Source organism: Balaenoptera ricei, chromosome 3 (assembly GCF_028023285.1).
Source record: "Balaenoptera ricei isolate mBalRic1 chromosome 3, mBalRic1.hap2, whole genome shotgun sequence".
In the NCBI taxonomy this organism is placed as follows: Eukaryota; Metazoa; Chordata; class Mammalia; order Artiodactyla; family Balaenopteridae; genus Balaenoptera; species Balaenoptera ricei.
The window spans coordinates 162,027,083-162,049,114 of NC_082641.1; the positions used below are offsets into that span (position 1 = coordinate 162,027,083).

General features: G+C 38.4%; 1 protein-coding gene across 1 annotated transcript in view; it reads left to right on the plus strand.

Annotated features, from left to right (window-relative positions):
- Positions 1–3,172: 3,172 nt before the first annotated feature.
- SIMC1 (SUMO interacting motifs containing 1) overlaps positions 3,173–22,032 on the plus strand; it is a 97,086-nt gene continuing 78,226 nt past the window's right edge. The window contains exon 1 of the mRNA XM_059917751.1: positions 3,173–3,389. Coding sequence (XP_059773734.1) covers positions 3,261–3,389 — 129 coding nt within the window. The 5' untranslated portion in view covers positions 3,173–3,260. The remainder of the gene's footprint in view (positions 3,390–22,032) is intronic.

A 22,032-nucleotide genomic window follows, 5' to 3' on the forward strand; every position in this document is an offset into this window, starting at 1 on the left:
GGAATATAAACAGAACAAGATTGATAATTCTTGAAGCTGGATGATGGGCACACGGGGTTCATTATAATCTCTTTTGTTTAATTTTTTAAAATAGTGGTAAAATTATAATTGTTTCTTAATTTTTTTCTCAACATAATATGAAAACATCTAAATATACATAAAAGGTAAAAGTGAACACCCATATAACTACCATGTATTTGACAATGTTAATCTTTTATTATATTTACTTTACCCACATCTATCCTTCTATACATTTATCCATCTTATTTTTGATGCATTTCAAAGTAATTTGCAGACTTCATTACACTTCACTCCTTAACACTATAGCATGCATATCATAAACCTCAAAAATTTTTACCATTTCTTTTTTTTAAGGTAAAATTTACTTACAGTGAAATCATATATTTACTATATGTAAACATATCATATATTTACTATATAAAATAACATTTATTAATATAATCTACAAAAATACATATTATTTATATTTGTCCTTATATTTAGAAGTTCATAGCATGTTATGTTTGTGTTCCTCCAAAATTCATATGGTGAAACTCTAACCCTGCAATGTAATGGTATCTGGAGATGTGGTCTTTGGGAGGTAATTAAGGTCAGATTAAATTAGGGCATGAGAGCATGAGGGTATCCTCATGATAGGATTAGGGCCCTTATAAGAAGCCCACTAATCCTCACCCTCACCCTCTCCCTGCATGCACCCACTGGGGAAAGGCTATTTGAAGATATACTGAGAAATCTGCAACCCAAGGAAAGAGTCTTCACTGGGAACTGAGTTGGTCAGCACCTTAATCTTGGACTTCCCAGCCTCCAGGACCATTAGAAAATAAATTTCTGTTGTTTAAGCCACCAGTTGATGGTATTTTGTTATGGCAACCTGAGCGCACGAAGGCATAGTGTTAGTAGGAAGCCACTGAAGGGGTTCATTACATATTTTCTTAAAGAGTACTCTGGCTAAGTGTGGAGGAAGGAATGAAATAGGACAAGAATAGATTCAGGAAGACTGGATAGGAGGCTATGACTACTGACTAGACTAGAGGTGATCTTAGCTTGCCTAGAATCATAAGAGCAGAGACCAAAAGAAGCAAGGGAGTGCAAGAAATATTTAGGGGGTAAAAGAGACAGGATTTGTTGAGAGCATAAAGCTGTGCAATTGCTGGCTGGTAGTACCACCAGTCACTGACGTAGGGAACACAGAGAAGAAGCAGGCTTTATTTTTGGAGGGCCAGGTAGGGGGATGGAGGTTGAGTTCAGTTTTGGACATATTCAACTTGAGATGCCTATGAGGTTCAACAGACATTTGGATACATTACATCTGGAGCTTTGAGGACAGGGCTGGGCTGGGGATAAACATATGGGAGTCACCAGCATAAACATTATCATTAGGGGCTTCCCTGGTGGAGCAGTGGTTGAGAATCTGCCTGCCAATGCAGGCGACACGGATTCAAGCCCTGGTCTGGGAAGATCCCACATGCCGCGGAGCAACTAGGCCTGTGAGCCACAACTACTGAGCCTGCATGTCTGGAGCCTGTGCTCCGCAACAAGAGAGGCCGCAATAGTGAGAGGCCCGCGCATCGCGATGAAGAGTGGTCCCCGCTTGCCGCAACTAGAGAAAGCCCTCGCACAGAAACAAAGACCCAACACAGCCAAAAAAATAAAAAAATTATAAATAAATTTTAAAAAAATTATCGTTAAAGCATGGAAATGGTTGAGATTGTGTAGGGAGAAGTATGCGAAGGTCATGAGGAACACCATGATTTAAGGAGTAAGTTAGAGGAGCAGTAGTCAGCTAAGGAGAATGAAAAGAAGTGGTAACAGAGGTGCTGAGTCACAGAAACCCAAAAAAGAAGTTAAATAAACTAAATGTTAAATGGCATTTGGTGAAGACAAACAACTTAATGAATCCCTTCACAACAAGGATGATTTCAAACATACCACCAGAACATCTGAAATCTGTTGGCCATTGACCTGAGGTTTTCAATGCATGGTCCCCAAAAGAGCAGCATCAACATCACCCGGGAACCTGTTAGAAATGAAAACTGGGTGGCCCCACCTCATAAACCTACTAAATCAGAAACCCTGGGGTGTGGCCCAGCAATCTGTGTTTTAACAAGCCTTCTGGGTGATTCTGATGTTCACTAAAGTTTGGAAATCGCTGCTCTAAGCAGTGCTTAGATAGCACCTGATAACCATTCCTTTAGGAACCAATCCCCTTTCCGATAAACACATTTTCCTTTGGCTCTGTTAATACATTTTGCCAAATTGCTAGAGCCTGGGCAGCAAGATTTGGTCAATACCCCATTTATTGTAACACAGATCTTATCCTGATTTTAACATTCCTGCTCAACAACCAACTACCTACGGCTTCTCCCTCCACTGGGTATATCTTTTTTGCTTATTCATAACATCTAAATATTCATAATGTCTGCTCCTTCATCGCTTCTCTTTGTGCATTTTTTTCAGTCTCTGATCCTGCTACCAACTGAACAAATCTCTAAATCTCAGTTTAAATTCCTGAGTGACATATATTGTTGGTGAAACCGCAAATTGGTACAATTTAGTAATTTGGCATCATTTATCGGAACAGAAACAGCGCCTCCGACCTAGTAATTCCACTTCTAGGAATTGATCCTACAAAGGTACTTGCACGTGTGCAGAAAGAAGTGGGGCCTCTCTCCCCCCACGCAGTCAGAGGCCAGCTCACCCACCCTCAGTCAGTAGGGGCCCCCTCTACCCCGCCAGTCCGAGGCCAGGTTCCACCCTCAAGGGACGCTCTTCGGGTGAGTATGTCGAGGCCGTCTGGATCAGAGAGGCCTGTTCACACCTCACTTCACACTTGAGTCAGAAGCAGCAGGGGAAGCCCTCACAGCCTCAGCGTCCCGCACGGCCGCCCCCAACACCGGCCCAAGCCGGCTGCGACTTGATTTTCTCTCTCTCTTTCCGGGAAGAGAGTACGAGTACCACCGCCAAAAACCGTGACCGCGGCCCTTACCCAACCGCTAGCCGCTAGCCGCCCGCCGCCCGCCGCCCGCCGCCAGGGGGCGGGGCTCCGGAGGGGCGGGAAGGGGCCGACGGGGCGGGGATCGGGGCGGGAAGGGGCGGGGCCGTTGGGGTGATGGCCCCGGTTGTCGCCGCCGCCGCCGCCGCCGCCGCCGCCTCAGCAGCAGGAACCGAAGTCGCCGCCGCCGCTGCCGCCTCCCGGGTCGCCGGCCGCCCGTGCGCTGGCTCGGCCGGGACCCGCAGCCATGGAGGACTTCATCGTGATCTCGGACGACAGCGGCTCCGAGAGCTCCGGGGGGACCCGCCCGGGCCGGGCGCGGAGGCTCCGCCGGGCCCTGTCCAGGACCACCGGCGCGCTGCCCCGTCGGACCGTGGTGAGTGAGCGAGCCGCCGCTCCCCGAGCCCCGCCGCGACCGGAGCGCCGCCTCCGCTCGGGCCACCCTCGGCCCGGCCCGCTGGCTCCGGCGGCCCCGCCGCCCGCGCCTGGGCGCCTCACAGCTGCAACGGCTTCCCGCCTTGCCGCCTTCCCGGCGTGTTCTACCCTGAGGAGTGCGGCGGGCCCGGATCGGGAGGCCGGGCCTCCCGGGCTCCGCACTCAAGCCCGAGCGGGCTGAGGCTGGAGAGTGGCCACCGAGCACATGGACGAGGTCCTGGTGCGGGGGGTGCAGGAGCCCACAGCGGGCGGCGGTCTCAGGTCGGGCCGCGCGCTTCCCCGAGCCTTGGCGGGGGTGGCGGCCGGGGGGCCCGGGGGCACACGGGGTCCTAGGGGTAGTCCCGGACCTCCGGGCGGAGACGCGGGAGCGTGTAATTGTTTGGCTTGTGGTGGGTACAGATGTATGCAGGGAGGTAACAGGAGCCCGGGCGGGGAGGGAGGGAAGCTGGGGCCTGGGCCAGATGGTGGCCGCGCTCCAGGGCCTGGCAGCCGAGCGAGGGGCCCGATTTTGGAGTTGTGCAGGAGGGCCGTTTTATTTCGCTTAGGAAACATTTACCAAGCTCTAAAGGAATAGGGAGGGAAACATCTTGCACGATTTCTTTTTCCCTCAGGCTCTTTGTCCTTCTTCCTAAGGTAGTGAATAAAACATCTATGGTCCCTGCCTTTCTAGAATCCTCCACAGATATTTATTGAACCCCTACTATGGGCCTGATGTTCTAAGAGCTGGGGATACGATGGAGAACACAACATTTGCGGCTTCTGTCATAGAAGGTGATATAATCAACAAGTGGCTATTGAGTACTCAAGGGATGGGAGGTGGGCAAGGCTTTCTATCAGGAGACTCCCAGCATCAGACTTCCAACAATCTTCCCAGCCTCCCAAAGCCACACCCCAGAAATAACAGAATTGTCACACTGATGTTATTTGTGAACCCCTTTCTTCCTTTGCAAATACTTCATCAAGACAAATCTAGCTTCTACTTCTCCAATCCCATTCCCATTGTTTGTAGTCCCTAAGCCTCCACTGTGAGCCACTGCAGGTATAGTGCTAAATCTAGGAGGTCACTGTAGAATAAATGGCATGCAAAACCAATTAACTTATAGTGCTATGTTGCCATGGTTCAAGCAAGAGGGATTCTCAATAAATTTCAGTAAAGAATTTAGATGAGAGGACAGACAAAAGATTTTCAAGGTAAAAGTGACCCAACTTGGGAAGTGAATGGATGTCCCTAGTGCTGTGACAGTGTGGGGGACATACTAGATCCACAATAAATATTTGTTGGATGAAAGAATGGTTGACGGAATGGGAGAGCGAACAGTTCAGACGGATGTTTGACGATGAGAGCGAATACAGTAGGAGCAGGCTTGGGGTGGAGGGAATGCTGCATTCAGTTTGAACTCTGGAGAAAAGTCAGGACTGGAAAGATTTGGTAATCATCTAAACAGAAAGGAGCATCGAAGGTCTAATTGTGACTTAGATAATCAAGGGAAAGAATATAGAAAGAAAAGAGGTGGAAGAAAAAAATACTGCAGAATAACTCCCAACTGCATCTCCTCCTAGTTCCTCCTCTTTCCTATTCCTCCTTCTCTCAATCCCCCTTTAATTTGTCCTTCCTACTAACTTTGTCCTTTGCTCCCAAGTGGTGTCCATCTTCCCTCATCCTGGGTCAGCTTCCTTCTTCAGGTACCCATATGTCATCCTTATCCCAGTCTGTCGCGTGTGTTGTGACCCTTCACACACATACATAGGGGCACTCTCAAACTGCCCCCCTACCCTCCCTTGTGACCACCCAACCATGCATTTTGATTTGGAGCTTTTCGAGTTGAAGAGAAATGAAGGGCAAGTTCCAGAGTAGTACCCAGTGTAAATCTCCAGATACTTCTCCAGATACTTACTCCACCTTTCTAAAAACTCCGGGCTGGTTCTCCTTTTATCTTTCTTGCAAGTTAGATAAGGGTGGTAGGATAACCACACAAAAGATCAGAGGCATTGAGAGACTCGAGCAAGGTTATAAAGCCTAAAGCGCCTTTGTCCAGCTTTTCCTCAAGGCCCTGAGGTCAGAGAAACCTCTGTTTAAATCAGGAACTCCCCCGCCTCGCCCCGCCCCCAACAGCTGTGTGAGCTTTGGCAAGTTCTGTCATCTCTCTCAGCTTTTGCATTTGAGAGCATTAATACCTACCTGGCAGGACCATTAAAAGGTTTTTAATGAAACAATGCAAGGAAAATGCCAGCATAAATGATAGCTTTTGCTACACTTTGTGCTGTTTCTCAAGCTTGGCAAGCAATGGAATAAAAGAAACAAGTTTTGTAATTTTTTTTTTCTTTTTTACAAATATTGACTGAGGGGAAACAACTTGCTTGAATTCAGGAAATCAGAAACCCATCTCCAATGCTGAAGTTGATGTTTCTGAACTTCTGGCTCTTAACCTGGGCTTTAGTCTTCAGTAAGTTGATGAAATGTGTCTGTGTTTTTTTATAATATTTATTGCTTTTTTTCCCCCCCTACTTATAAAAGCAGAATATATTCAGATAATTTTGGTTGGCCTAATTACAAAAAATTGAGAAATGTATATAGAAGAAAATTTAATTGCCCTTAATCTCGCTATCCAAAAATAACCAGTGTTAACATTTTGAAGTATGCCTGCCTAAACTTTTATTTGTAAATACCAGTGTGCACTCATACATAGCCATGTGTCATCCCCATATGTTTTTGCAAAAATGAAGTCTTGCTATACTTCATTGTTTTCAGTTTGCCTTTTCTCTTAATATACTTTTTATCTCTTTCTGCATCAATAAATACACATCACCAATATTTTTAATGTATTTCATTGTACAGATTTATAATTACATTTCTCTTTTCCTATAAATCGATATTATGCTCCCATTTCTAAATTTTGTCTATTATAAACAACTGAGTGAGAAATTTCCTCATAAATAATCTTTGTACCTTTGTTTGTTTGTTTGTTTAGGATAAGTTCCTCTTAGCAGGGGAAAAACATGATCTAATTTACACTTTTAAAAGGTGACTAGCTACTGTGAGAGGAAAAGACTGTAAGGCAAGGTGACCATATAATTTATCATCCAAATGGGGATCCTTTTGCAAATGAAAGGGGTTGCTAACTGGAACTGGTATCAAGCAACAAGTGAAAACTGAAACTGTCCCAAACAAACCAGCTTCACCTTACTATAAGGAGACAAAAGTGGATCAGGGAGATGAGTCTTGGAAGTTGCAGTAGTAGTCCAGACCAGATATAATTATAGCTTTGTAGGTGGTGCAACTGGAAGACTGGAGAGATATGGAAGGCTTTTATAAAGTAAATCCTGATCCTTGGATGTGGTTAATGAGGGAAAGGGAGAAATCAAAAATGATGCCCTGGTTTTGGCCTGAACAACTGGATGCAAGTTGGTGTCAGTCATTGAAGTGAGGAAGACTTGGGGAGGAACAGGGTTGGAGGAAAGATTCAAGAGTTCTCTTTTAAAGGTGTTAAATTTAAGATGCCTGTGGGAGAGCCAACTGGAGACGCAAGTTATAAGGTTTGTACTGAGTTTGGAAGCCAGGGGAGAAGTCCTGACTAATTTGGTGTCATTAGCACATAGGTTGTAAAGTCATTGACCTAGAAGAGTTCATCTAGGCTGACAGTCTACAAGAGGAAGAGCATCCAGGATCTAGCCCTAGAGCATGCCACAGTGCCTGGCCCAGGGGAAGGCAAGGGGAGGAGGAGCAGCTAGTGAGGTTGGAGATCAGAGTGTGTGCTCTGCATGTAGCAGAGCTGGGCATCTTGCATATGTTTACTGGAGATCTCTCTCTCTCCATATGTATGTATATATATATATATATATATACATATACACACACATACACACATAGGGTGTGTGTGTGAATTGCCTGTTCTTATCCTATTGGGTTTCTGTTTGTTTGTGTGTTTACTAATTTCTCAGTTTTACTCACATAGTAAAGAATTTTTATAGGTTGGATTGGGTCCTCCAAAAAGATGTGTTGAAGTCCCCATCACCACTACAGAATGTGACCTTATTTGAAAATCGAGTCATTGCAGATGTAATCAGTGAAGATGAGATCATAGAGAGTAGGGTGGACCCTTAGTCCGATATGACTAGTGTCCTTATAAGAAGATGTGAAGACAGAGGAAGAACACCGTGTGACGATGGGAGTTATGCAGCTGCAAATCAAGGAACACCAAGGATTGCTCATGACACCAGAAGCTAAGAGAAGGGCACAGAACAGATTCTCCCCTAGAGCCTTGGAGAGAGCATGGTCCTGCAGACACCTTGATTTTGGACTTCTGAGCCTCCAGAACTGTGAGAGGATGTTGCTTTAAGCCAGCCAGTTTGTAGTAATTTGTACTAGGAAACTACCCCTGTGTTATACATGTTACATTTTTTCCCCACTTTTGATTTCTTTGGTTTTCTTTACAGAAGTTTTAAATTTTTACATAGTCAATTCTGTCACCCTTTTCCTTTATGATTTCTGTCTTTTGTTGTCATACTTAGAAAGACTTTCCTCACTCCTAAGATTATAAATATATTTTTTTTCATTAATCCACCTGGAATTAGTTTCAAAAAAAGAATAGAATGGTAATCTAATATTTTTCTCTCCAGATGGTTCGCTAGTTGTCCCAACATAATTTATTGAATTATCTGTCCTTTTTCCCCAGTGGTTTGAAATATTACCTTTATCAACTAATAACCTTCGTGTCTATTTGTGGACTTTGTATTCTGACTTTGTTACATGCTGTTTTAATAAGAAACAGAGGAAACTTTTCATTGCTCTTCTTTTTTAGAATTTTTCTGGCTAATTTTGCATATTTATTCTTTCAGATAACTTTAAAATCATTTGGTCAACTTCTAAATAATTTTTACTTTTAAAATTGGGATTGCACTAAATTTAGAAATCTGTAGTTTGTGATGTTTTATTTAATGAAGTTTTACATTTTACATGTGTATTTGTGCATCTTTTTTCTTTATTTTTTTCTTTGTTTTATGTTTAGAAAGATATTTCCTGTCCTGAGATTATTTTCCTATTATTTACTTATTATTGTTCGTTGACTATCTCATTTTTAACATTTAGTTCTTTAATTCATCTGAAATGCTTTATATAGCATGAAGTATGCTTACCATTTTCCATATATGTATTGCCTTATTTCTAAGACAACACTGAATCTAAGACTTGCTGTCAGTTTAAGAACGGCTTTTCAAGAAAAAAGAAACTACCGCATGAAGTGTATATACTATTAGATGCATCCTGATTGCAGATGTATGAGGGAAACATTCTGGATATTAGAATTTATAATATATGATTTTAATCATTTGTCTGGGAATCATTTCTTAAATAATTATTTTTCTCCATTTATCTGAAGCACATTATTTATACCAGATTATTTTAAGCACTTGGATCTATTTCTGGGTTTTCTTTTATGTTTCATTGATTTGTGTATTCTCAATGTCAGAATTTGACTGTCTTATTTTTGTGGTTTGATATTTTTTTTGGTATCTACTCGAGCAAATACCTCTTCTTACTTTTTTTTCCCCCAAAATTTTGTGTCTGTTGTGACCATTTAGTCCTCCAAGTGAATTTTAGAATCATCTTATCAAGGATTGCATTAGATCAGGGTTTCTTTGGGCCAGATGATTCTTTGTTGTGGGAAGCTGTCCCGTGCACTGTGGAATGTTTAGTAGCATCTTTGGTCTCCACCCACTAGATGCCAGCCAGTAGCAGCAGCCCCTTCACTTGTGACTACCAGAAATGTCTCCACGTATTGCTAAATGTCTCCTGTGGGGGGCAAAAGTACCACTGGTTCAGAACTACTACATTAGATTTATAAGTTAATTAAAGGAGATTAATATCTTAATAGTATTGTCTTCCTAATTGGAAACACAGTTTAACTTTAATTTTACAGGGTTTCCTTCCTGGCAGTAATAAAACTTAAAGACTTTCTTTGTTTGGGTCCTGTGCCTTTCTCATCAAGGAGCTGGTGTTTTGATTCAGAGTGACTGTTTGGTACATAGAGCTGACCATGTTAATCATGGTGAGCATCACATAGTAAGAAAAGCTGATATTTATGCCAGGCACCATGTTAAGTGCTTTGCATGGATTAACTCATGTAATCTTCACTGCAACCCTATGAGGTGTAGGTACTATTATTATCCCTATTTGGTAGATGAGGAAACTGAGGTAGGTTCAACCAGGTGCTAACTGATAGAGCAGATTTACCACCACTAGTGTCAGTCTTGAAAATCCTGGGGTGAACTTGCAAACCTCTCACCATGTTTCCAAAGGAACATCCCCTGGGGATGCTGGAAATAGTTAAGTGGAAAAAAGCAAATTGCAAAGTATAATTCTATTTTTCAAATGTGTGTTTTTATCAGAATAGACTCACCAGTGTTTTTTAATCCAAAAATTATTCTTTAAACTCTATCATGTACTTTAAAAATACTTTTTAAATCACTTTCTCTTTCTCAACCCCTTCTCCCAAAAATTGCAAGTTCCCTGCTGGACACAGCCACATACTTAATGCCTCAAACATAGTAGGTGCTGATTAATTATTTATTCAGGGAGAAACAGAATTCTTATTATTGGTTTTCTAAGGAATCCTTTCCTCCTGAGATAAGTTATGTCAAAATACCCTCTGTGATGGGAGAGCCAGGGGATAAATAATGGCTTCCATCCCAAGCTAATTTTTTATAAAGATTTTTGGAACTAAAACTATGGATATGTTTTAGAGTAGAAGGCAAAATTCACCTACATTTTTAATTTAAAACATCAGATGTCAAACTATTGATAATTTGGATCTTAAATCAAGGTCGGCTCCCATGTAAGCCTGCAGATCACTTGCCCCGTTCCCCCTTAACAGCTTTATTAAGATATAATTCCATACCATACATAAAATTCGCCCATAAAATTCCGAGTAGTTTAACAATCACCACTGTTTTAGATTTTAGAACATTTTCTTCACTCCAGAAGGAAACCCTATCGTCTCCAATGGGTTCTCGGGGTTTTTTTTTAAGGTATACAATTTGTGTCATATAAAAAATAAAATTTCCCCATTTTAAATTATAAAAATTATTTTAAAATTTTAAAGAGGCAAAAAACTCAGGCCATCAGAAAGAATGTACCCCTGTCCATTCCTGCTCTCCAAAGATAACTAATAGTTTTCTCTGTGTATGTACACAAACATACCTAAATGTCTGATTTTTTTCCCAGTGGAGTCATACTAATTTTTTAAACCACTTAATATATTTTAGGCATTTAAAAAAAATACTGGTACCTCATTCAGACTATTGTCCACTTTGTTTACCATGGTATTCCCAGTGCATAACGTGGTTCCTGGCACACAGTGAGTATTCATTCAATAAATATTTTATCAGCTGCATGTTATTCTCATATAAAAACTGCCATAATTTATTTAACCAGCCCCTTATTTTTTATTTATTTATTTATTTATTTTAACATCTTTATTGGAGTATAATTGCTTTACAATGTTATGTTAGTTTCTGCTGTATAACAAAGTGAATCATCTATACATATACATATACCCCCGTATCTCCTCCCTCTTGCGTCTCCCTCCCACCCTCCCTATCACACCCCTCTAGGTGGTCACAAAGCACCGAGCTGATCTCCCTGTGCTATGCGGCTGCTTCCCACTAGCTAGCTATTTTACATTTGGTAATATATATATATATAAGTCCATGCCACTCTGTGACTTTGTCCCAGCTTATCCTTCCCCCTCCCCACGTCCTCAAGTCCATTCTCTACATCTGTGTCTTTATTCCTATCCTGCCCCTAGGTTCTTTAGAACCTTTTTTTTTTTTTTTTTTAGATTCCATATATATGTGTTAGCATACGGTATTTGTTTTTCTCTTTCTGAACCAGTCCCTTATTGATTTTAATTTTTTTGCTATTACAGACTATGATGTGATGAACTCTCTTGCATGGTCATAAGAATATGTTTTTAGGACAAGTTCCTTACAATGGAATTCTGGAGTAAAGAGTAATAAGTATTTATAATTTTAATGTATACCACTGTTGTGGACATAATGTCATTCTTTGTGCGATCCTAGTGTCTGAAACCCAGAACTATGTTTGTAAAACTCCCACCTTTGGAGATACAGTCTATTTCCTCCTAAAAAAAAAAGCTGAAATGCCAGGTACTCACATGCCCAGGCTCCCTTGCACCTAATGCTTGGACATAGAACCTAGATTATACCAGTCAGAAGTACTTATTCCAAACTTTGAATTGGAAGCTGGTGATGGGAAAAAGCAGGGTAAGGTAGACTCCATTTTGGTGAGACAGCAGCAGCAATGGCAGTTACATGTAGCAGTAGGGTACAGGGTATAGCTGGCCACGGAAGCTGTGGTGTTTGTGCCCACTGGCATATTCAGTTGTGCACTATGGTTTAGAGCATCAGTTTTGGCTGTGTAGACTCCAAACTTGGTTCTCAGGTTCTCCTCTAGATTCTAGGAGCTACCCATTATTCTTAATCAATTCCTGTTGTGCTTAAGTTAGTCAGTTGATTTTTTTTTTTTTTTTGCTTGCAACTAAGATCACTAGTTGATATATAACCACCAAATTATACTTCAAAAAGGATGTAATATATATTCTTATGTGGACAGTGTTTAAGAATACCTGTTTTCTTATACTTTGGCAAACCTGGATATTATCAGAATTCTTAGATTTGTGCCAAATGTAATGGTCTAACTTTTCAATTGTCTAGAATTTTGCTGAAAGGAAAAACTCTTCTCAAATAATGAGTTAACTCATTTAATACTATTGAATGATCTACCCAATTATGTGTAAAACTACCTGTGTCGTAAACTAAGTTTCCAGATAATTTGGGGCCTATTTTCTACATATTTTAATTACTGTAGCTCTGAAGTTGTCTTGATATTTGGTAGTGCAAAGCCTCCTTATTTGTCTTTTATTTTCCCGTTAAGTTATCCTTGAGCCTTTCCTCTTTCAAAGGAATGTTTGAATCATCTTATTCATTCCTTTAAAAAATACCATTGGAATTTTGTTTGGAATTTATTAAATTTATAGGGTAATTTGGGGATAACCAACACTTATTAAACTTTAAAATTTTTGTTATAAAAGATATATGAATAGAGTATCTGAATAGACCTATATCTATTAAAGAAATTGAATCAATAATTAATAACCTTCAAAATCAGAAAACACCAGGCCCAGATGGGTTCACTGGTATATTCCACTAAACATTTCTAAACATTTAAGAACATTATACCAGTTCTCTACAGAAGATAGAAGCTTCTGTAGGGGATAGGGGAATACTTCCTAACTCATTCTCTGAGGCCAGCATTACCCTAATACCCTAAAACCAGACAAAGACATTACAAGAAAAGAAAACTACAGACTAGTAGCTCTCATTGAACATAGATGCAAAGACCCTTAACAAAATATTAGCAATTGAATCCAACAATGTATGAAAAGAATTATACACCACGACCAAGAGGAATTTATTCCAGGTATGCAAATCTGGCTCAACATTTGAAAACCAACTAATGTCATCCACCACATCAACAGGCTAAAGAAGAAATTTTTTCTTCATATGATCATATGATCATATTAGTAGATGCAGAAAAACCATCTGACAAAATCCAACACATATTCGTGATAAAAAAAAGAAGAAGAAAAAAAACCTCAGCAAACTAGGATTAAAGGGGAAACTTCCTCACCTTGATAAAGAACAGCTACAAAAAACCTCTCATACTTAATGGTAAGAAACTTAAAATTTTCCCACTAAGATCAGGAACAAGGCAAGGACATCCTCTCTCACCAGTGCTTTTCAGCATTGTACAGGAAGTCCTAACTAACGCTATTAGACAAGAAAAAGTATACAGATTAGGAAAGAAGAAATAAAATTGTCTTTACTCACAGATGTCATAATCACCTATGTAGGAAAAAATCCAAAAGAATTAACAACAACAACAACAAAAACTAATAAGCGATAATAGTAAGACTGTAGGATGCAAGGTCAGTTTACAAAAGTTAGTCATTTTCCTGTATACCAGCAGTGAACAAGTGGAATTTGAAATTAAAAACATATTACCATTTACATTAAAACCTAAAAAAATGAAATACTTAAGTATAAATCTCATAAAACATGTATAAGATCTATATGAGGAGAACTATAAAACTGATAAAATATTTCAAAGAAGAAATAAATAAATGGAGATATATTCCATGTTCATAGAAAGGAAGACTCAATATTGTCAAGATGTCAGTTCTTATGAACCGGATCTATAGATTCAATGCACTCACAATCAAGATCCTAGCAAGTTATTTTGTGGATATCAGTAAACTGATTAAGGTTTATATGGAGAAGCAATAGCCAACTGAATATTGAAGAAGAACAAAGTGCCACTGCCAGGTAGAACTGCCACTACCTGACTTCAAGACTTACTACAAACTACAGTAATCAAAACAGTGTGGTATTGATGTAAGAATAGACAAATAGATCAGTGGAACAGAATAAAAAGCCCAGAAATAGACCCACATTACTGTAGTCAACTGATCTTTGACAAAAGAGCTAAAGTAATACAGTGGAGCAAAAGATAGTCTTTTCAACAAATGGTGCTGGAACAACTGGACATTCACATGCAAACAAATGAATCTAGACACAGACCTTACAACTTTCATAAAAATTAACTTAAAATGGATCATAGACCTAAACATAAGATGCAAAACTGTAAAATTCTCAGAAGATAGCATAGGAGAAAACCTAGATGACTTTGGGTTTGGCAGTGATGTTTTAGATACAACACCAAGGACATGATCTATGGAAGAAATAATTGCTAAGCTGGACTTCACGACTACTAAAAACTTCTCTGTGAAAGACAAGAGAATAAGAAGATAAGCCACAGACTGGAAGAAAATATTGCAAAATTCACATCTGATAAAGGACTGCTTTGAAAATATGCAAAGAATTCTTAAAACTCAACAATAAGAAAACAAACAACCTGATTAAAAAATGGGCAAAGGACATGAACAGACACGTCATCAAAGAAGGTATACAGATGGCAAATAAGTGTATGAAAAGATGTTCAACATCGTATGCCATTAGAGAATTGCAAATTAAAATAACAATGAAATATTACTGCATTTGGATTTTAGACTACCCAATACAAAACACTGACAACACCAAATGCTGGTGAGGATGTGGAATAATGGAATTCTCACTCATTACTGGTGGGAATGCAAAATGCTACAGCAAATCTGGAAGACAGTTTGGCAGTTTTTTACAAAACTAAATGTGTTCTTACCATAAAAACCAGCAATTGTGCTCCTTGGCAATTGTGCTCCTTGGTATTTACTCAAATGAATTGTAACTTATGTCCACACAGAAAACCGAATACAGATGTTTATATCAGCTTCATTCATAATTGCCAAAACTTGGAAGCAACTAAGATGTCCTTCAATAAGTGAATGGATAAGTAAACTGTGGTACATCCAGACAGTGGAATATTATTCAGCACTAAAAAGAAAGAAGCTATCAATCAAGCCATGAAAATACTTGGAGGAAACTTCAATGGCTTTTTTCACTTAGTAATACGTAATCTGAAAAGACTACATACTGTATGATTCCAACAATACGACATTCTGGAAAAGTGAAAACTGTGGAGACAGTGAAGATTACTGGTTGCCAGGGGTTAATGGAGAGGGAGAACTGAATAAGCAAAGCACAGGATTTTTCAGGCAGTGAAACTATTCTGTATGATACTACAATGGTAGATACATGTCATTATACATTTGTCAAAACCCATAAAATGTACAGCACCAAGAGTAAACCCTTATGTAAACTATGGGCTTTGGGTGTTGATAATGTGTCAGTGTAGGTTCATCAGTTGTAACTAATATACCACCATGATGCTGATATTGGGGGAGGTTGTGCATATGTGGGGAGAGGGGATATATGGGAACACTCTGTACTTTCTGATCAATTTTTCTGTGAACCTAAAACCACTCTAAAAAGTAAAGTTTATTAATTAAAAAAAAAAAAAAACTTACATGTACCAGTCCAAAAAATTCAAATACTAGAGAATGGTATACAATGAAAATTAGGGTAGTGTTAGTCCCCAGCTCATTATTTTCCAGAGTTTTCCTGGGTTTTGTCACATTTCTCTTTTTTTTTAAGTTATTTATTTTAAATTTTAGCTTTATTGATGTATAATTGACAAAATTGTAAGATTTTTAAAGTGTATGTCATGGTGATTTGGTATGCGTATGCATTGTGAAAGGATTCCTCCCATCTAGTTAATTAACAAAGTTTTTAATTTTTAATCAAAGTTTCACACATTATCAATGAACTTTAGTGTCATGTCACATTTTCTAAAAATCCTCATCATTTTTTTATTGAGGTATAATTGACATATACCATTATATTAGTTTCAGGTGTACAACATAATGATTCAGTATTTGTATACACTGCAAAATGACCTCCATATTAAATCTAGTTACCATCATTCACCATACAGAGTTACAAAGAAAATTTTTTTCTCGTGATGAGAATTTTTTTAAGATTTACTCTCTTGGCAACTTTCAAATATGCACTGCAATATTATTGATATTATAATACATTATAATTATAATATAATTATTAATATTATATAACATATAATAATATATTATAAAATATTATTGATATAATTACTATGCTAAACATTACATCCCCATAACTTATTTTATAAGTGGAAGTTTATACCTCTTGACCCTGTTCACCCATTTTGCCCACCCTCACCCTCCTGGCAAACACCATTCTGTTCTCTGTACCTGTGAATTTCGTATCGTGTGTTTGTTTTTCTTTTTAGATTCCATGTATAAGTGAAATCATATGGTATTTGTCTTTCTCTGTCTGACTTATTTCACTTAACATGATACCCTCTAGGTCCATCCATGTTGTCACAAATGGCAAAATTTCATACTTTTTTATGGCTGAGTAGTGTTCTATTGTATATATATATGTATTTATATATATACTGTACACACACACACACACACACACACACTACATATTTATCTGGTCATCCATCAATGGACACTTAGGTTGTTTCCATTTCTTGGCTATTGCAACTAATGCTGCAGTAAACATAGTGGTGCATATATCTTTTCAAATTAGTGTTTTCATTTTCTTCAGATAAATACCCAGAATTAGAATTGCTGGATGGATCACATGTTAGTTCTATTTTTAATTTTGGGGAGAACTTCCATACTGTTTTCCATAGCAGCTGTACCAATTTACATTCCCACTAACAGTGCACAAGGGTGCCCTTTTCTCCACATCCTTGCCAACCCTTGTTATCTCCTGTCTTTTTGATAAGAGCCACTGTAACAGGCATGAGGTAATAGTTCATTGTGGTTTTGATTTGCATTTCCCTGATTATTAGTGATGTTGAGCATCTTTTCATGTGTCTGTTGGCCATCTATATGTCTTCTTTGGGAAAATGTCTATTTAGGTCCTCTGTTGATTTCTTAATCAGATATTTGGTTTTTTGTTATTGAGTTGTATGAGTTCTTTATATATTTTGGATATTACTCTTTTATCAGATGCATGATTTGCAAATATTTTCTCTCACTCAGTAGGTTGCCTTTTCATTTTGCTGGTGGTTTCCTTTGCTGTGCAGAAGCTTTTTAGTTTGATGTAGTCCCACTTGTTTATTTTTGCTTTTGTTGCCTTTGCTTTTGGAATCAGATACAAAAATAATCACCAAGACCAATGTCAAGGAGCTTACCACCTATGTTTTCTTCTAGGAGTTCTGTGGTTTCGAGTCTTACATTCAGGTCTCTAATCCATTTTGAGTTAATTTCTGTGTATGGTGTAAGATAGTATCAATAGTCTAGTTTCATTCTTTTGCTTGTGGCTGTCTAGTTTTCCTAGCACCATTTATTAAAGAGACTGTCCCTTCCCCATTGTATAGTCTTACCTCCTTTCATAAATTAATTGACCATATGTGTGTGGGTTTGTTTCTGGGATCTCTGTTTTTTTAATTGATCCATGTGTCTGTTTTTATGCCAAAATCATACTGAGTTTGAAATCAGGGAGTGCAATGCCTTCAGCTTTGTTCTTCTTTCTTAAGACTGCTTTGGCTGTTTGGGGTCTTTTGTGGTTCCATACAAATTTTAGGATTCTTTGTTCTGTTTCTGTGAAATGTGCCATCGGGATTTTGATGGGGATTGCATTGAATCTGTAGATTGCTTTGGGTAATATGGGCATTTTAACAATATTAATTGTTCCAAACCATGAGCATGAAACATCTTTCCATTCATTTGTGTTTTCTTCAGTTTCTTTCATCAGTGTCTTATAGTTTTCAGTGTATAGGTCTTTTACCTCCTTGGTTAAATTTATTCATAGGTATTTTATTCTTTTTGATACAATTGTAAATGGGATTGTTTTCTTAATTTCTTTTTTGATAGTTCATTGTTAGTGTGTAGAAATACAACAGATTTTTGTATATTTATTTTGTACTCTGCAACTTTACTGAATTTATTAGTTCTTACAGTTTTTTGGTGGAGTTATCACACTTTATATAATATATTGTCCACAAATACTGCCATTTATTTCTGCATCTTGCCTAATTGCTCTGGCTAGGACTTCCAATACTATGTGGAATAAAAGTGACAAGAGTGAACATCCTTGTCTTATTCCTGATCTTAGAGGAAAAGCTTTCAGCTTTTCACCATTGAGTATGATGTTAGCTGTGGCCTTATCATATATGGCCTTTACTATGTTGAGGTATGTTTCCATCTCTACCCACTTTATTGAGAGTTTTTGTCATAAATGGATGCTGAATTTTGTCAAATGCTTTTTCTGCAACTATCGATATAATCATATGATTTTTATCCTTTGTTAATGTGGTATATCATGTTAATTGAATTGTGGATGGTGAACCATCCTTGCATTCCTAGACTAAATCCCACTTGATCATGGTGTATGATCCTTTTAATGTATCATTGGATTCGGTTTGCTAGAATTTCTGCATCTATGTTCATCAGTGATATTGGCCTGAAATTTTCTTTTTTTGTGGTATTCTTGTCTGGTTTTGGTATCAAGGCCATTCTCACCTTGTAAAATGAGTTTGGAAGAATTCCTTCCTCTTCCGTTTTTTGGAAGAGTTTGAGAAGGATAGGTATTAAATCTTATTTAAATATTTGGTAGAATTCACCAAAGAAGCCATAGCCCTGGACTTTTGTTTGGGGTGAGGGGCAGTTTTTGACTACTGATTCAATCTCATTATTAGTAATCTGTCAATTCAGATTTTTTATTTTTTCATGATTCAGTCTTGGAAGATTGTATGTTTCTAGGAGTTTATCCATTTCTTCTAGGTTGTCCAATTTTTTAGCATATAATTGCTCTTAGTAGTCTTTTATGATCCTGTGTATTTCTGTGATATCAGTTGTAACTTCTCTTTCATTTCTGATTTTATTTATTTGAGCCCTTTCTATTTTTTTCTTGGTGAGTCTAGCTAAAGGTTTGTCAATTTTGTTTATCTTTTCGAAGAATCAACTCTTAGTTTCATTGATCTTTTCTGTTGTCTTTTTAGTCATTATTTCATTTCTATCTACTCTGATCTTTATTTCCTTCCTTCTCCTAACTTTAGGATTCATTTCTTCTTTTTCTATTTCCTTTAGGTGTAAAATTAAATTGTGTCTTTGAGATTTTTCTTGTTTCTTGAGGTAGGCCTGTATCACTATCAACTTCCTTCTTAAAACTTCTTTTGCTGCATCCCGTAGATTTTGGTAAGTTGTATTTCCATTTTCATTTGTCTCAAGGTATTTTTTTATTTATCTTTTGATTTCTTTGTTTACCCATTGGCTGTTCAGTAGCATGTTGTTTAATCTCCATGTATTTGTGATTTTTCCAGTTTTCTTCTTGTAATTAATTTTTTATTTCATACCATTGTTGTTGGAAAAGATGCTTGATGTGATTTCAGTCTTCTTAAATTTATTGAGACTTTATTTTGTTAAATATGGTCTATCCTGGAGAATGTCCCATATGCATATGAGAAGAATGTATATTCTGTTGCTTTTGGCTGGAATGTTCTGTTTATATCTTTTAAGTTAATCTGGTCTAGTGTGTCTATTAAGGCCAATGTTTCCATATTGATTTTCTGTCTGAATGATTTATCCATTGATGTAAGTGGGGTATTAAAGTATATCACAATTTTTTTCATTGCTGTCAGTTTCTCCCATTACATCTGTTAATGTTTGCTTTATATATTTAGGCGCTCCTATGTTGGGTACATAAATATTTACAAATGTTATATTCTCTGGTTGGATTGACCACTTTATCATTATGTAATGCCCTTCTTTGTCTTTGTTTTAAAGTTTATTTCGTCTGATATAAGTACAGTTACCCCAGCTTTCTTTTGGTTTCCATTTGCATGGAACATCTTTTTTCCATCCCTTCAATTTTAGTCAGTATGTGCCCTTACATCTGAAGTAAGTCTTAGTCTTATAGGCAACATATAGATGGGTCTTTTTTTTTTTTTTTTTTCAATCCACTCAGCCACTCTATATCTTTTTTTTTTAATTAATTTATTTATTTTTGACTGTGTTTGGTCTTCGTTTCTGCACGAGGGCTCTCCCCAGCTGCGGCAAGCGGGGGCCACTCCTCATCGCGGTGCGCGGGCCTCTCACCATCGCAGCCTCTCCCGTTGCGGAGCACAGGCTCCAGACGCACAGGCTCAGCAGTTGTGGCTCACGGGCCCAGTTGCTCCGCGGCATGTGGGATCCTCCCAGACCAGGGCTCGAACCCCTGTCCCCCGCATTGGCAGGCAGACTCCCAACCACTGCTCCACCAGGGAAGCCCCTCTATATCTTTTGATTGGAGAATTTAGCCCATTTACATTTAATTATTGATAGGTATGTACTTATTACCATTTTGTTAATTGTTTTCTGGCAGTTTTGTAGTTCTTCTCTGTTCTTTCTTTTGCTCTCTTCCCCTGTTGTCTGATGACTTTCTTTAGTGTTATGCTTAGATTCCTTTCATATTATCTTTTGTGTATATACTAAGTTTTTGCTTTGTGGTTACCATGAGGGTCATATATAACAGACTATATATATGACAATCTAAGTTTTCTTAATATAGGCCTTGAAATTTCCCAGTAAGTTTATTCCAGGGACTTTTAAATTTTTATTCAAATATGTTTATTGGGGGATAATTCTCCAACTCTCTGGATACCAACTGGGTGTCCCACAATTTCATTCAATTCTGACACTACCTGGAGTCATCACAGAACCCACAGGTTAAGGGCTCAGTTCTACAAGACTGCCCCCCTCTTCAGATGCCAATTGCATGTAGTGCAAGTTACCTTCACTTCTTTCCAACTTGTCTACAAATCAGGGATTCCCACCACCCCCTTCTAAGGTTTGATAATTTGCTATAATGGCTCACAGAACTCAGGGAAACACTTTACTTACTGTTACCAGTTTATTATAAAGGATGTAAATGAACAGCCAGATGAAGAAGTACAGAGGGCAAAGTTCAGAAGCGTCTCAAGTGCAGGAGCTTCTGTCCCCATGCAGTTTAGGGTACACCACCCTCCTCGCACATGGATGTGTTCACCAACTCAGAAGCTCTCCAAACCCTGTTGTTTGGGATTTTTATGGAGGCTCCATGACAGTGGGTGTGACTGATTAAATCACTAGCCATTGGTGATTACCTCAATCTTGAGTTCCTCTCCCCTCCCCAGACACTGAGGAAGTGGGACTGAAAATTCTAACCCTCTAATCACATGGTTAGTTCCTCTAGCAACTAGCCCCAATCCTGAAATACCTAGGGGCTTTCAGCCATCAGTCATGTCATTAACAAACTCAGATATGGTTGAAAGGGGCTTATTATGAATAACGAAGATGCTCCTCTTTTGTCACTAAGGAAACTACAAGGGTTTTAGGAACTCTGTATCAGGAACCAGAGACAAAAGCCAAATATATATTTCTTATTAGATCCCAATATCACAGAATCATATTGCATGTTATTCTCTTTTGCCTTTCTTTTTTCCTCAATCTTATGTTTATACAACTAAGCAGTGTTATTGCATGTGGCTTTAATTAGCCATTTTCATCTTTATATGGTATTCCCAAACCAGTCACTGCCAACAACCTTCTAATTTGTGACTTGTCTTACAACTTTCTGGTGTTTTGATAAACAGAAGTAATGTTCTCAGTGCATCTCATCAGGAGGAACATTAGGTAGTTTGTTTCATTATTGGTGATGCTAACATTGATCACTTCACTGACGTAGAATCAGCCAGATTTCTCTACTTTAAAGGTGCTATCTTTCTCTCGATTAGTAAGAAATTTGTAGGGTGACACTCTGAGACTATTAAGTGTTCTAATCCTCATGAAATTGCTATACTTTAGTTTTAGCATACATTGATGTTTCTTGCCTAAATCAATTCTTACCATGATGGTTGTAAAATAGTGATTATATTTCCTGATTGCATTATATTTCCTAATTATACTAGTTGGCATTCTACTATAAAGAAGAATATTTCCTTCTCTTTCCCATCACCCTGTCTACCTATCATTAGTATGAATTAATAGATTTCTATTTTA